The 17,509-nt window shown below is 40.4% G+C and overlaps 1 protein-coding gene across 1 annotated transcript; it reads right to left on the bottom strand.

The window, feature by feature from the left end:
- Positions 1-15,528: 15,528 nt before the first annotated feature.
- LOC142760769 (putative G-protein coupled receptor 148) lies at positions 15,529-16,906 on the bottom strand. The gene has a single exon (XM_075863950.1). The coding sequence runs from the start codon at positions 16,604-16,606 to the stop codon at positions 15,551-15,553; it is 1,056 nt and encodes a 351-aa protein (XP_075720065.1). The 5' UTR covers positions 16,607-16,906; the 3' UTR covers positions 15,529-15,550.
- Positions 16,907-17,509: the final 603 nt, after the last annotated feature.

The following is a 17,509-nucleotide window of genomic DNA, read 5'->3' on the forward strand; positions in this document are numbered from 1 at the left end:
GCATAAAAACATTTGTAAATTTTACAAGCAATATAGTTCTATACACAACACCAGAACCAAGCTCAGTACATATATACAGCACCAGAACCAAGCTCAGTACATAAATACAACACCAGAATAAATACAGCTCAATTTAGTGCAACCCCTGCCGTATAAGTATGTACGGCGTAAAACTATAGCTCCCAGCATGGCCCAAACAATGGCAAGGATATGCTGGGAGATGCTGTTTCACAAAAAAGAAATCATATCATAATCATACCACCCATCATCTCACTGCAGATCAGTGACTACAGTGCTAATTAGAGGCAGAATAAACATTTACATTAAGTGACTCACCGGTGACGTCTCAGATTCTAGTTCTTTTTCTCCATCCGGTCCAGACCTCTATGATGACTTCTCCCGGTCAGAGACCATTTCTGCAGTTTGCCGCTCAGATGTCTTCAGCTTTTCACTTTTCCAACATTTCTACACCTATAAATAAAGATAAAGTTCTCATTATACCACACACTACGCCCCTAAATATAATAGCGTACCATACACCATACACTGTGTCCCACAGACACACAAACACCATGCCCCCTGTAGATAGTGCCCCTATATAGCCCACCCCTGTATATAGTGTCCCACAAATAGCTCCCCCTATAGTGCTCCACAGATAGCCCACCCATGTATATAGCCCCCTGTAGATATAGCCCATCCCTGTATATAGTGCTCCACATATAGTCAACCCTGTATATAGTGCTTCACATATAGTCCACCCCTGTATATAGTGCTCCACAGATAGCCTACCCCTGTATATAGCCCCCTGTAGATATAGCCCACCCCTGTATATAGTGCTCCATAGATAGCCCACCCCTGTATATAGCCCCCCTGTAGATATAGCCCACCCCTGTATATGGTGCTCCATAGATAGCCCAGCCCAGTATATAGCCCCCCTGTAGATAGAGCCCCCCCATAGATAAAGCCCCCCTGTAGATAAAGCCCCCCCCATAGATAAAGCCCCCCTGTAGATAAAACCCCCCTGTAGATAAAGCCACCCACGTAGATAAAGCCCCCCCTTGTAGATAAAGCCCCCCCATAGATAAAGCCACACACTTTTTTATTACAATAAAATAACAAACTATTCAAACTTACCTTAATCCCGCTCCCACACCGGCCGGCAGCAATGGAGACCTGCTCTCTTCTGCGTAGATCTCCTGGGGTTGAACGAAGCGTCTATGAAAGGCGCTGATTGGCTGGGCAGAATGCCTTTCAACGACGGAAGCGTGATACCGATTCACTTGTAGAAAAACGCTGAATGGCCGGGCACGGAACGTACCCGGCCATTCATTGCTTCTAATTGTACCTGTGTCCTATAGACGCAGGTACAATTATAGTGCAGGAGGGGGTGGGGCTGGCGCCCCCCTCTCCTCTAAGTTGTGTCCGGGGCACACCTGCCCCCCCCTATCTACGCCCCTGCATAAGCCAAAGTCGGGTAGGGGAAGTATGGAACTGGCTCAATAGCGACCGCAGCATTTAAATAGTTAGAAAGAGGGGGGCGAGCTCCTCTAACAGCTCATCAGCTCTAACAGCTCATCGCGCCCCCGCAACGCAATCACGGGGGGGCGTTGGCTGCTATGGCTGCCTGGGGGCCTAATGAAGGCCCCCAGGTCCGCCATCTTTGTGCACCTATTAAGCACTGCCTCCGGCAGGGCTTAATAGTTCCCTGTCAGAATCACAATATACTGCAATACTTTAGTATTGCAGTATATCGTGCAAGCGATCTAACGATCGCTGGTTGAAGTCCCCTAGGGCAGTCAAGAGGAAGTTGCAGGCAAAATATGGCGGTCTGTTTAAGGGTAGATGTTAAAACTCATTTGTTTGGCCAACCTAGGGATAATGATAAGGTTATGGGGTGATAATGGAGAGCAGCTAAAAATCAGCAGCTCTTGCTCTGGCGGACTCAGGCCTGACATGTATTACATACAGTATTATCATATTATTATGATCAGGCAACGTCAACTGCCCACCTCAAAATCAGCTGTTTGCTGGGGCTATGGGTCAGCTCCCATAATAAAAATATTGTCTGTAATGTGACAACCCCTTTAACAAATGTGCATAAGGTATCCCAGTAGGCAAACTGCGATAGATGCGTTCATATAATTTTAGTAGTAGCAGCAGGTAACATCAAAATAAACTGTTTGTGCAAATATTTCACGCTGTGTAGTTCTGTAATTTGGGTCATGTTGCTTGGGAATGAAAGTTCATCCCATGACCAAAATTTAAAAAAAACTCACAAATATGTATGTTACAAGTTAAGGAATCTTACAGAATTGTATATAAGACATGTGCAGCATAATTGTCCAGAACAGTCACAGCTAAAGGACATTGATCTCAGGATATGATTATTTTTATAAACAACAGTGACCTCTCGTCTGACTAAGAGGTGCAGAGGATTCCATCAAACAGTTTAGCATAAATTATCCACTTTCATGTTCTAGCCTGTTCTGTTTAAATCTGTCATAGCACTGTGATGGTGTGTAGGTGATGCGGGTGCATTGGTGGCTTACACTTATTTATTGCAGAATAACACTCACTGTCATCAGACTTTTTTCACCTAATTTTTATCTTGATGAAGACTATGTGTATGTATGTATATATATATATATATATATATATATATATATATATATATACATATATATATATATATATATTTACACACCACATATATATATATATATATATATATATATATATATATATATATATATATGTCAAAAAGAAAGAGAGCAAAGCAGCACTCAAAAATAATTGGGTTTATTTATCCAACATCCACTACAAAGTTTCACCTTCTCTATGAAGCCATTTTCAAGCCATTTTCAAGCAATGTGTGTTCATGAGTATATATAGAGGGCAAAGCCCAGACAATCAGTGTTACAAATCAATACATAATAATAAAACAATATCCAGTTATACAAACATCATAAGATATTTAGTGACCAGTGAAATGAATAGCGCATGCCCACTGGTAACTCACCGATTGGGTCAGAATAAGCATGTGACCAATGGTCACCAGGACAACATATTCTGACCAATCGGTGAGTTACCTGTGGGCATGCACTGTCCGACAATTAGAACGCCGATATCTAGAAACGTGTGTTACATATGAGTCCTATCATTGTTTCTTCTTTGTAGATTGGTGAGTGACAGCTGTTTTGTTTTTAATAAATTGCACTGTGTATGTTCAATTAACAGTAAACACTGAATTATATATGTTATTTATGCTGCATCGACTATATAATTATTGCATCAGGTTATAACTCGTATTTACACCATGGATATTCGTTTCACTGGTGACTAAATATCTTATGATGTTTGTATAACTGGATATTATTTTATTATTATGTATTGATTTGTAACACTGATTGTCTGGGCTTTGCTCTCTATAATGTATATACTCATGTATTCTAAAACACTCATTGCTTGAAAATGCCTTCATAGAGAACGTGAAACGTTGTAGTGGATGTTGGATAAATAAACCCAATTATTTTTGAGTGCTGCTTCGCTCTCTTTCTTTTTGACGTGTATCATACAAGGAGAGGTCACTCCTTTGTTTTAAACATAGCACCATAGCACCAACAGTACCAGGCGTGAAACCACAGTGCTGCTCCAATCTTCTGCTTTTTCTGTATATATATATATATATATATATATATATATATATATATATATATATATATATACATAAATATATATATATATATATATATATATATATATATATGTATATATTACATAAGAGACTGGAAGGTTTGATCAACACATTCCAGCAAAATGAAACTAAGTGTTTATACAGGTACGAGTGCTCCTGTGACTGCAAAACAATACAGTACACAAGAAAATGGCAACAGCACTCTGCGAGCACCAATGTCACCTAAACACTATAAATAAATAAATATGCATTGCTGCTGAATCTACTTACAATAGTGAGGTTATTAGCGCACGTTCATGTGTATTTTATATATATATATATATATATATATATATATATATATATATATATATATATATATATATATACAGTTATGTCCAGAATTATTTGGACAGTGACACAATCTCCATGATTTGGGCTCCGCATGCCACCACATTGGATTTGAAATGAAACAACTGAGATGCAATTAAAGTGTAGACTTGTAGGTTTAATTCAAGGGTTTGAACAAAAATATCCTGTGAAACATTTAGGAATTGCAACCATTTTTCTGCACAGTCTCTTCATTTCAGGGGCTCAAAAGTAATTGGACAAATTAACATTGCCATAAATAAACAGTTTTTTTTAATACTTTGTAGAGAATCCTTTGCAGGCAATGACTGCCTGAAGTCTGGAACCCATGGACATCACCAAACGCTGGGCTTCCTCCTTCGTAATGCTTTGCCAGGCCTTTACTGCAGCTGTCTTCAGTTGTTGCTTGTTTGACAGTTTTTCTGCCTTAAAGAGGATCTGTCACCAGATTCTGCCTGACCTGTCCACAGAGTTTAAGGCAGCACAGAGTATTTCAGGAGCCGCGTTCTGCTCCCGTAGGTAAACGGGGTAGCAGCACTGCGAAGACCGCACGGAGAATTCACCGGTGGTCAGAATAGAACGTAGCAGCTAGATGAGGGGAACACACCCAGCTGCTAAGTGAGACACAGCAGGGCGCGCTTCCAACACAACCGTGCTGTTAGCTATACAGCTGACGGCTGTCAGCCGTGCAGTAGGATCTTGTGCGGGGTGGTGACTTGCCAATCATGTGAAGGTGTTATTGAGGACAGGAATGGAGGAGAGGTAACAGACTGAGAGCTACGTAATAGTAAGAGCAGAGTTCACAGCAGCACAGAATATTTCAGGAGAGGAGCGTGCAGATGTTGAGGAGTGTATGATGCTGACTGGTCACGGATTGGTCAGCGTCATACACATAAACACGCCCAGTTAAAAACACAATTACACGCCCAGTTGGACATAACAAAAAAAAAACGCCCAGTTGTCCATTTCAAAGCTCATTTGCATAAATATAAAATAGCTCATAACTTGGCCAAAAATGAACGTTTAAAAAAAAAACAAAAAAAAACCTTGCTGTTATCTACATTGCAGCGCCGATCACATGCAATAGGAGATAGGGGTTTGAGAATCTGGTGACAGAGCCTCTTTAAGTTTTGTATTAAGCAACTCGATCGGGTTGAGATCTGGTGATTGACTTGGCCATTGCCACTTCTTTGCCTTAGAAAACTCCTGGGTTGCTTTCGCAGTATGTTTTGGGTCATTGTCCATCTGTACTGTGAGGCGACGTCCAATCAACCTTGCTGCATTTGGTTGAATCTGAGCAGAAAGTAAATCCCTGAACACTTCAGAATTCATCCGGCTGCTTCTGTCTTCAGTCACATCATCAATAAACACTGGTGACCCAGTGCCTTTGCCAGCCATGCATGCCCATGCCATCACACTGCCTCCACCATGTTTTACAGAGGATGTGTTGTGCTTTGGATCGTGAGCCGTTCCAAGCCTTCTCTATACTTTCTTCCGCCTATCTTTCTGGTACAGGTGGATCTTAGTTTCATGCTGGTTCCAGAACTGGGCGGCTTCTTTACATGTTGTTTGGCAAAGTCTAATCTGGCCTTTCTATTTTTGAGGCTGATTAATGGTTTGCACCCTGTTGTGAACCCTTTGTATTTGCTCTCATGAAGTCTTCTCTTTATGGTAGACTTAGATACTGATACACCTACTTCCAGGAGAATGCTCTTCACTTGGGTAGATGTTGTGAAGGGGTTTTTCTTCACCATGGAAGGACTCTGCGATCATCCACCACTGTTGTCTTCCGTGGACGTCCAGGCCTTTTGGAGTTCATGAGATCACCAGTGCGCTCTTTTTTTCCAAGAATGTACCAAACTGTTGATTTGGCCACTCCTAACATTTGTGCTATCTCTCTGATGGATTTCGTCATTTTCAGCCTAACGATGGTCTGTTTCATTTGTATTGAGAGTTTCTTTGACCTCATGTTGTGGGTTCACAGCAACAACTTCCATGTAAATCAATTTGCAAATGCAAATGCCACACCTAGAATCAACTCCAGGCCTTTTACCTGCTTAATTGATGATAGATTAACGAGGGAATAGCCCATGCAGCCCACTAAATAGTTTTTGAGATAATTGTCCAATTACCTTTGGTCCTTTGAAAAAGAGGCAGCTAAATATTAAAGAGCAGTAATTCCTAAACCCTTCCTCAAATTATGATGTGAATACCCTCAAATTAAAGCTGAGAGTCTGCACTTTAAATCCATATTGATTATATAACTGTATATTCAATATGTTTTGGTAAACAGCTAAAATGCCAAAACTTGTGTCACTATCCAAATAATTCTGGACCTAACTGTATGGATAGTGACATCAGTGGCTACTGATTGAGTGGAATCCCAGTTGCCGATGATCTGGCCGGGGATTCCGATCCTAGAGGAAACCCCTGAGGTCACTGTCCATATATGGACAGTGACGTCACGGGCTCCTCCTGGAGCGGAATCCTCGGCCAGAGTCGGCAACAGAGATTCTGCTGAAGGAGTAGCCACTGACGTCACTGTCTATATACTGTATGGACAGTGACATCCGGGCTTCCCTCTAGGAGCGGAATCCCTCGCCTACGCTCTGGCTTGGGATTCCACTCCTAGTGGGAGTCCCAATGGCGCTATCTGCAGGGAGTGGCACTATCTTCAACGGGTGTGTGGCACTATAAACATGGACACTGGGGTGCTATATAGGGGCACTATCTACAAGGGCACTGTCAATTTATATGTGGGCACTGGCACTAGGGGAAGCTTTGGGGGCATCATACTATTTAAGGGAAGCTAGAGGGGCATTATACTGTATTGGGGCAGCTATGGGGGTATTATGCTGTATAGGGGCATTATACTGTATGGTGGCATTATACTGTATGGGGCAGCTATTGGGGCATTATACTGCTTGGGGGGCATCTGTCTGGGCATTATACTGTATGGGAGAATCTGTGTTGGCTTTATACTGTATGGTGGTAGCTAGAGGGTATTATACTGTGTGGGGACAGCTATTTGGCATTATACTCTGTGTGAGGCACTATGGGAGCACGATACTGTGTGGGCTGAACCGGGTGTGTATGGACTGGGAAAAAAATTGCTCCGACGTGCTACGTACAATATATAAAACTACTTCTTCCGCTGCACTTCCTATAGCTATGCCCCGGGAGAAAGTATAATTACTTTATGTGAAATACTGTACAAATTAATTAAAACTGAGATGTATCTTTATAGTTTAAAGGTAATCTTCTGTAAACGTCCCAATTGACTCCAGTGCAGACTCCCGATGAATAGTGTCTGCAAGTATTGTGCTTGGTAGTGAGTGCCCGGGCATCTGCCTTGAAATATTTTATTTTTTGCTTTCAGAGGATGACGGTGCTCAACACCCAGGATCCTGTAAAGATAAAGCGGTGTAACCCAGAACTGGTATTAATGTACACCATTCTGTCATAACATTAAAACCACTGACAGGTGAAGTGAATAACATTGCTTATCTTGTTACAATGGCGTCTGTCACGGGGTGTGAAAAAATAGGCAGCGAGTGAACAGTCAGTTCTTAAAGTTGATGTGTTGAAAGCATGAAAATGGTTAAAGATCTGGGCGACTTTGACAAGGCCAAATTGTGATTACTAGATGACTTGGTCAGAGCATCTCCAAAACGGTGGGTCTTGTGGGGTGCTCCCGGTATGCAGTGTTTAGTACTTATCAAAAGTGGTCCAAGGAGGGCCAACAGTGAACCTAGCCCGTCTGATCCGATTCCACAGAAGAGCTATTGTAAATTACTGCAAAAGTTAATGATGGCCATAATAGAAAGGTGTCAGAACACACAGAGCATCGCAGCATGCTGTGTTTGAGGCAGCACAGCCGCAGACCGGTCAGAGTGCCCATGCTGACCACAGTCTACCGCTGAAAGCACCTACAATGGGCACATGAGCATCAGAACTGGACCATGAAGCAAAGGAAGAAAGTGGCCTGCTCTGATAAATCACATTATCTTTTACATCATATGGACGGTCGGGTGCATGTGCATCACTTACCGGTAGAAGAGATGACACCAGGATGCACTATGGGAAGAAGACGGTGGAGGCAATGTGATGGACAGTGTTCTTTCAGAGGCCTTGGGGAGTCCTTTACTCGATGAGTCAGAGATGTTTTGGCGGCACGAGGGGGAACTACACACTATTTGACAGGGTGACAGAACTGTGCCGTCAACTGTTTATGACAGTTGACCGGCACAGTAAGATGGCAGGGGACCATTCACAGCGGTCTCCTGCCGGCGATCGCTGTGATTGGTCAGTCAAAGCAGACTGACCAATCACAGCTCCATGACATGTGTATGTGATGGCGCTGGCTCAGAAGCTGAGCCAGCGCTATTACCGCCGGGAATCAGCTGTCCGACGCCCCTCTGCAACGGCCAGGACCGGAGCTAGGCTCCAATCTGGCAGATTAACCCCTTCGATGCATCGATCAATGTGATCGATGCATCGAAGTGTCTTGTAGCCTGTCGGCAACCACGATGGTTGCCGCGGGCGCAGGTGTCAGCTGTTTGTCACAGCTGACATCGTGCCCTAACGGCCAGGACCGGAGCAAGGCTCCAATCCGGCCGATTAACACCTTAGATGCAGCTATCGCTGCATCTAAGTGATTAGATCGTACCCTATGGTTGCTAATGACAACCATCGGCACCCGCGGGTGTTCCGATGGTTGCTATGGCAACCATAGCCTAACAATCGCTTCCTAGTACGGAAGCCTATTAGGCCCCGCCGGGAGGCGAAGCCTAATAGGCTTGCTGTCAGTGAATAGCTGACAGCTGTAATACACTGCACTATGTAGGTAGTGCAGTGTATTAGAATAGCGATCAGGGCTTCATGCCTTCAAGTTCCCTAGTGGGACAAAAAAAAAGTTAAAACAAGTTAATAAAAATGTTGTAAAAATGTAAAAAAAAATAAGTTTCATGTTAAAAAACGCTATAACAGCTTTTTTTCCTATAATAAGTCTTTTATTATAGGAAAAACCAAAAAACATAAAAAAAGTACACATATGTGCTATCCCCGCGTCCGTAACGACCCAAACTATAAAAATATCACGCTATTTTACCCGTACGGTGAACACCGTAAAAAAATTTAATAAAAAACTATTCCAGAATCGCTGTTTGTTAGTCGCTACCCCTCGCAAAACAGAATAAAAAAAGGGATCTAAAAGTTGCATGTACCCCAAAATTGTACCATTAAAAAACGCAGCCCGTCCTGCAAAAAACAAGCTCTCCCACCGCTTTTTTGATGGAAAAATAAAAAAGTTATGGCTCTCAGAATCTGGTGACACCAAACATAAATTATTTGAAACAAAAGTGATTTTATCGTGCAGACGCTGCAAAGCATAAGAAAAACTATATACATCTGGTATCGCCGTAATCGTACCGACCTGCAGAATAACGTAAAATTGTCATTCATAGCGCATGGCGAACGCAGTAAAAAAATAAATGATAAAAAACATCAGAATTGCAGGTTTTTGGTCACCTTGCTTGCCAAAAAAATGAAATACAAAGTGATCAAAAAATCGCATGTACCCCAAAATGGTACCAATGAAATCTACAGATTGTGCCGCAACAAATAAGCCCTCACACGGCTCCGGTGGAGAAAAAATAAAGACGTTTTGGCTCTCAGAATATGGCGATGCAAAATGTGCAAAGTGTCCAAAAGCGGATAAGATCGGGCGCCATTTATCAGTGTGACACTGGCCACACATCTGTGGATAATTATTTATTTACCCCAATATTATACTCTCTTATTATACCCCTGATGTTCTCCGCACAGCTTACATATGCCCCCACATCATAACTGAAATACCAGCAAAACCCCAAACAAAACAACTAGCGAGCAAAATCCACGCTCCAAAAGCCAAATGGTGCGCCCTGCAGCGTGCCCAAGCAGCAGTGTACGTCCACATATATGGCATCGCCATACCCGGGAGAACCCGCTTAACAGTTTGAGGTATTTGTCTTCAGTGGCACGAACTGGGCACAAAATATTGTGCACTAAAATGGCACATACCTGTGGAAATTTGCAATTTTCACTTTGCACCATCCACTGAGCATTCATTTCTAATAGAAAAAAAAAACCTGTGTGGTCAAAATGCCTTGAGGGGTGCAGTTTCCAAAATGGGGGTCACTACTTGGGGGTTTGTTTTACTATTTGACCCCAGAGTCCTGCCGTTGTGGGCTAATGCTGCGAAAATCACCAAAATAGGTCTCACATGCGCCTTTCACTCCTAAGCCCTGTCATATGTCCAGGCAAATGATAAATGCCTTGAGGGGTGTAGTTTACAAAATGGGGTCACTTCTCATGGTTTTACACTCTACTCTGGTACCTAAGAACGCTCTGCAAATGCGACATGGCGCCCCTACACCAGTCCAGCAAAATCTGTGCTCTAAAAGCCACATGGCACTCCTTCCATTTTGAGCTCTGCCATGTGCCCAAACAGCAGATTAGGGCCACACATTGGGTATTGCCGTACTCGGAAGAAATTGGGTAACAAATTATGTGTTCGTTTTTTCTGCTATTACCCCTTGTGGGAAAAAAAATTGGGTGCAAAACTACATATTTTTGGGAAAAAAAATAATTTTTCATTTTCACTGCCTCATTCTAATACAATCTATGAAACACCTGTGTGATCACAATGCTCAGTACACCCCTAGATGATTACCCTGAGAGGTAAAGTTTCCAAAATGGAGTCACTTCTCAGGGGTTTCTACTGTACGGGTACCTCAGGGGCTCTGCAAATGCGACATGGCGCCCAAAAAACAATCAACCAAAATCTACATGCCAAGTAGCACTCCTGCCATTCTGAGCCCTGCGGTGTGTACAAACAGTAGTTTATTACCACATATGGGGTATTGCCGTACTCGGGAGAAATTGCTTTACAATTGTTGGGGCGCTTTTTCTCCTTTATTCCTTGTGAAAATGAAAACAATTCAATTTTTAGTGGAAAGAATGTAGATTTTCCTTTTCACTGCATAATCCCAATAATTCAGCAAAAAACTGTGGGGTCAAAATGCTCACTATACCGCTAGATAAATTCCACAAGGGGTATAGTTTCCCAAATGGGGTCACTTTTGCCGGGTTTGCACTATTTTGCCCCCTCAGTGGCTTTGCAAATGTCACATGGGGCCGCAAACCATTCCAGCAAAACTTGAGCTCCAAAAGTCAAATGGCGCTCCGTCCTTTCTAACTTCCGCCAAGTGTCCAAACAGCAGTTTATTACCACATATGGGGTATTGCTGTGCTCAGAAGAGTTTGCTTTACAAATATTGGAGTGCTTTTTTACTTTTATTTGTTGTAAAAATGAAAAAATCTGAGCTAAAACTACATTTTATTAGAAAAAAATTTAGATTTTCAATTTCACGGCATAATTCCCATAAATTCAGCAAAACCCGTGTAGGGTCAAAATGCACACTATACCCCTAGAAAAATTCCATGAGGGGTGTAGTTTCCAAAATGGGGTCACTTTTGGGGAGTTTCCACTGTTATGGTACCTCCAGGGCTTTGCAAACACCGAAAACCATTCCAGCAAAATCTGCGCTCCAAAATCCAAACGGCCCTCGTTCCCTTCTGAGCCCTGCCGTGGGTCCAAACAGCAGTTTATTACCACATATGGGGTATTGCCGTAATCGGGAGACATTGCTTTACAAATGTTAGGGGGCTTTTTCTCCTTTATTCCTTGTAAAATCTAAAACATCATATGTTTTTTCAGAAAAAAAGTAGATTTTCATTTTCACAGACCAGTTCCAATAAATTTAGCAAAAAACCTGTGGGCTAAAAATGCTAACTATACTTCTTAAAAAAATTCCTTGAGGGGTGTAGTTTCCAAAATGGGGTCACTTTTGGGGAGTTTCCACTGTTATGGTCCCTCCAGGGCTTTGCAAACACGACATGGCACCGAAAACCATTCCAGCAAAATCTGCGCTCCAAAATCCAAATGGCCCTCGTTCCCTTCTGAGCCCTGCCGTGGGTCCAAACAGCAGTTTATTACCACATATGGGGTATTGCCGTAATCGGGAGACATTGCTTTACAAATGTTGGGGTGCTTTTTCTCCTTTATTCCTTGTAAAATCTAAAACATCGTATGTTTTTTCAGAAAAAAAGTAGATTTTCATTTTCACAGACCAGTTCCAATAAATGTAGCAAAAACCCTGTGGGCTAAAAATGCTAACTATACCTCTTAAAAAAATTCCTTGAGGGGTGTAGTTTCCAAAATGGGGTCACTTTTGGGGGGTTTCCACTGTTTTGGCACCACAAGACCTCTTCAAACCTGACATGGTGCCTAAAATATATTCTAATAAAATAGAGGCCCCAAAATCCACAAGGTGCTCCTTTGCTTCTGAGGCCTGTATTTCAGTAAATTAGCGCACTAGAGCCACATGTGAGATATTTCTAAAAACTGCAGAATCTGGGCAATAAATATTGAGTTGCGTTTCTCTGGTAAAACCTTCTGTGTTACAGAAAAAACTGTATTACAAATGAATTTTGTAAAAAAAAATATAAATTTGTAAATTTCACCTCTACTTTGCTTTATTTCCTGTGAAATGCCTAAAGGGTTAAAATAATTTCTGAATGTGGTTTTGAATACTTTGAGGGGTGCAGTTTTTAAAATGGGGTGTTTTATAGGGGGTTTCTAATATATAAGGCCCTCAAAGCCACTTCAGAACTGAACTGGTCCCTGAAAAAATAGCCTTTTTAAATTTTCTTGAGAATGCGAGAAATTGCAGCTAAAGTTCTAAGCCTTGTGAGGTCATAGAAAAATAAAAGCACGTTCAAAAAACGATGCAAACATAAAGTAGACATATGGGGGATGTTAACTAGTAACTATTTTGTGTGGTATTACGATCTGTTTTACAAGCAGATGCATTACAATTTAGAAAAATGCAGATTTTTGCAAATTTTCTCTAAATTTTGGTGTTTTTTACAAATAAATATTGAATTTAATGACTACATTTTTTCAGTATCATAAAGTACAACATGTCACGAGAAAACAATCTCAGAATCGCTTGTATAGGCAAAAGCATTCTGGAGTTATTACCACATAAAGTGACACATGTCAGATTTGCAAAAATCGGCTGTGTCCACAAGGCCAAAATAGGCTGTGTCCTTAAGGGGTTAATGTTTGCTTCTATATTGTGTATATTGATATACACTACTAGCACTGTCTGGCGTTCACAAGGGGAAGGTGGGTGCCAGTCCACAGTTGATAGTAAGGTAAGTTACATTTATTTTTTCCTATGGGATGTCACAATTAGTTCAGCTTTTATGAGTGAGCAATAGAATAACAAAAATATTTGCTCAGCACATATGCTGCTATATGGGAACCTGAAGGGGATCCAGCTGCCTCTGCTGCCCCCAGGTGGAAAACCACAGTGAATGTGATACATACAGTATACTATTATACACTGTGAAGAAAATAATCAGCGGTTATATACAGTATTTGTGTATTGTCTAACATACCAAAATAGTTAAAAAAATATATATTATTGAAAATATAAAAAATGGTTCTGATTGGAATGAAAATCAACACAGTTGAATATTTGCTCCTCGTGGTGAAAAAAGGCTGCACCTTAACTAAGATTATCAGAGGCACTATATGTACCACTATACAGCTCCTCGAATATGATTTTGGGTGGCTGTGACTGATTCTGATATTGATTGAACTAGACAGGGCATTCTCAGAGGCGGAACTAGATCATGAATGTTGTCTATCCCCATGCTGCTCTAATCCACTGACTACAAGTTGTATAGATCTAGGCCGTTTCAAACAGTCCCACCAAATGTACTTGCCGATCATGGTGTGAACGTAGCCTTAGAAGGAACATTGAATGTCATATCAGGATAGCATATCAGGATAGATGATTCTATGTAGTTATTTAAGTCAAGCGCTGGTGTTACTAATTACATAACAAATATGTCTAACTTCTACTTGTGGGTGTGGTAACACATGACATGGCTTTTATGTGAAAAAATAAGTGCATGCTGCGCCCATTAAATATTATGAGTGGGTGTGATACAGCACAGATGTTTGAAGAATTAAAAAAAGAAAATCTATAGATAAAACACAACACTTTTCAAACTTCAAATATACACGCAAATAAATACGGGCTACAAAGCGCCAGGTTGGGGCTAAAAAGCAGCTCAAGCACTTAAGCCACACCAGCCCCAGAACATAACTAAGGCATTTCGAAGTCTCCATCGGCAGTTTTGTCATATTTGATAGGAAGAATAGTACAGTATGCAGCAATATTACAGTAAAATTCTTTGAATCTGGAATCAAAAGGACCGTGGACCAGAGGAAAATGATAACAAAAAAATCTGCTACTATCACTGTGTTCAAATTTCCTGTTTGGTTTTATCTTCTAAATCAGATTTTGAGAAATTTTACATTATATTGCAGTTTTGTTCTGAAAACTAGTGCAGGACTATGAAACTACCTGGATTATTAACCCCTTCCCGACATTTGGGAACAAGTGCTTGACCTCCTGGAGGTAAACAATCAATATTTAATTTCATTAATTTACTGCAAGCAGAGATTGTGAAAATGGTGAGGATTTAAAAACACAAATTCTATTAGTAAAGTTGCATACATTTTTATTATATACAATGTAGTTCTTTACTGCCATATACATGGTTGCACATATTGATTATTCATTTATCTCTGCCTCCAACACTAACTTCACATCGTATCTAAGTTACATGGTAATATATAACCAATCCAATACAAAGAAGAAAATATGTATCTGTACTTTTACTGTATTGATGTAAACATGAGAGCAAGGCATGGAAAGCATTTACATTTGGATCTATTGTGCTTGACATGGTCGATTCTTGACAAAAATTCATATTACTAATATACTTTATCTAAAAATGTTTGTTTCCTCAATTTGTTTTGCTCTATCAGACCAACATACATATATTATTTTTTTTTTTTTTTATATTCTATACTACAATTATCTCCTTAGGATAATGTGATCAAAAGGAGACAAAAATTTGTTCGGTATCTTTTTTTTACTTCTACTACCTTGAAGCTTTAGCAAAAACTCAGACCAAAAGTGTTCTTGAAACAACATTAAACAAGAAGATATTTGTCTGAATTCAATTATCTTCACAAAAAGTTACTCTGCCGATGATTATATTTGCTAAAGAGCAACATCCCTGACACATCAGGCAACACACAGATGATCATGTTGGTTTTGGTCCTTCAGAACTAAAATCATGAATCTCCATAGGTTGCATATTTACTAACACACCTGATAATGATCGGATTTGGTAATCCAGGGGGGTCCTCAGGTCGTATGGGTCTCACATGTTGAGATATTATTCCAGCTCTTGTATATTATTTGTAATATTGTGGTAAAAATGCAAACATGTATCATTGACCATATTTGTAGAGATGGGTTTCAGAAAACTTCTGCCACCATCTTTCCCAACGTTAATCCATAAAACCTACTAGTTTTACCAATCTGATATAACAGGTGCAACATGTCTGTGTTTTCTTAATAATAAAAATATTCTTAGTGACTTATATATTTCTCTGTATCGAAGCCCATACAAAAAAGGTGATGCAGCTTTTGGCAGGACAATTAATACATTGCAGATTGTCAGTGTTATCCATAATCCTGTTCTTAAACCAATTACCTTACCCATATAAAGCAATGATTCTGACAACAACAGGAGAAGTGGACTCAAATAAAAAAACAATATGGTGTGATGCAATAAAAAAGTTACACTGGCTCTTGAAGATAAACTTTTCCATATTCCTGTTTCTCTTGTTTTATAGTATAAAACTAGATAACAGCAGAAAATTAAAGAAAAACATAATAGAAAAACAATAACAGATAGGATATAGAACAGCTTAAGTGCATCATCTCCATGTAACGCCATGAGTAGGATCACTGGTAGGGAACATAGTTCAAGGGGGCATGGTCCAGGATTTTGGGTAAAATACAAGGCTAAAAAGACAACTGCAGGGAAAAAAAAGGATGAGAACCAAAGCAGCAATAACAATTTCTTAGTTTTTCGTGCAGGAAGTAATGACATATAGTGAAGAGGCCATAGAACTGCCAAATAGGTATCCACCACCATTGAGGCTGTGGTGAGGACTCCTCCCCAGTAGGTAACAGCCAACAAGAAGAGAAATAGAATACAAATATTCTTTGGGATCTTCCAGCTCATTGTATTGCATGTTGCAATGACAGTATATAGTATGAGGTATATCAAGTCGTAGAGCACTATATTTCCCAGCAGTAAAAACCTTGTTTCCTGACGCATGCTGATGTTGGAGTAAATGGAGAATATTATAAAAGGAGTAAAGAAAAGTGCTGTCACACAGCAAAAGACTGTTGAAATAAGAAACAAGTGCATTTCCCAGTAAGATGGATAAATGATCCACTCCCGTATCATATAATGCGAAGGCTTGGCTATTTCAAAGGTGTCATTGACGTAGGCCTCTCTTTGCAGCATGATCGAGGCATTAACTAATTTCGGCAGGCTGCATTCTGAAGTGTTCATGGTTCTTTTCTTCAGAGCGAAGTGAATTATCCTCCTGGGCTAAATTCTGCACAAAAGTCTCATCCCTGAGTTTCTTCTTTGATCCAACAAACACTGCTGGATATGAGGTAAATTTTCCAAGTCAGTTTCATTATCAGATTTTCTTTTCTTTAAATAATGTCCTAAAAGGACATGGTGGCTTCCAGGGCTATGAGCCGAGACAGCTCTTAGTTGTGTGTCTCGAGCATTACTTTGTTGTCCGCGCTCTTAAAATTGAGTCTACAGCCTCTCGATTATAATAACAAAGAAACAGATGGTATGGCTCCCTGATAACACAGATATGTCCAATAAAACAGGACATTCCATGTGCACTAGGCCACCAAACCCATTATATCATACCTCTTAACTGTAGCAGAAAGCAGCGTATATCGACTACATTCAATACAATCAATAATACATTTAGCATATTTTCTTCTAAGGCATAACTGTTCCATGGACTATAATAGATTTTGCCAAGCAGTACAAGGTACATGATGTTTGTACTCAGGCCTGATATCATGGCGTCTCTAAAAGAACACTTAATTGCTTTATACTGTATATATTTATGTGAGCAAACCCATAGTAAAGGAACATACTATATTGAACTAAACATATGGTATGAAAAAATATTTACTTAAAACCCGTGTGAAACAGTATCCAAATCAGCTGAATGTAGTTTGTTTAAAGAGGAGTCCAATTTGGAATGTTAAAGGATAATTCAATTTTTAAAAATCTTCTGACGTCATAGTGACGTCAGAAGTTTTGGTCGATGAGGATCTGAGCACTGAGACCCCCACCGATCAATTAAATGAAGGAGCAGAAGCATTCGGGTGAGTGCTGAGCCGCTTTATTTTTGATCGGCTCTTCTCGGAAAGCCGAGCAATT

The sequence above is a fragment of the Rhinoderma darwinii genome, chromosome 4 (assembly GCF_050947455.1).
Source record: "Rhinoderma darwinii isolate aRhiDar2 chromosome 4, aRhiDar2.hap1, whole genome shotgun sequence".
NCBI lineage: Eukaryota > Metazoa > Chordata > Amphibia > Anura > Rhinodermatidae > Rhinoderma > Rhinoderma darwinii.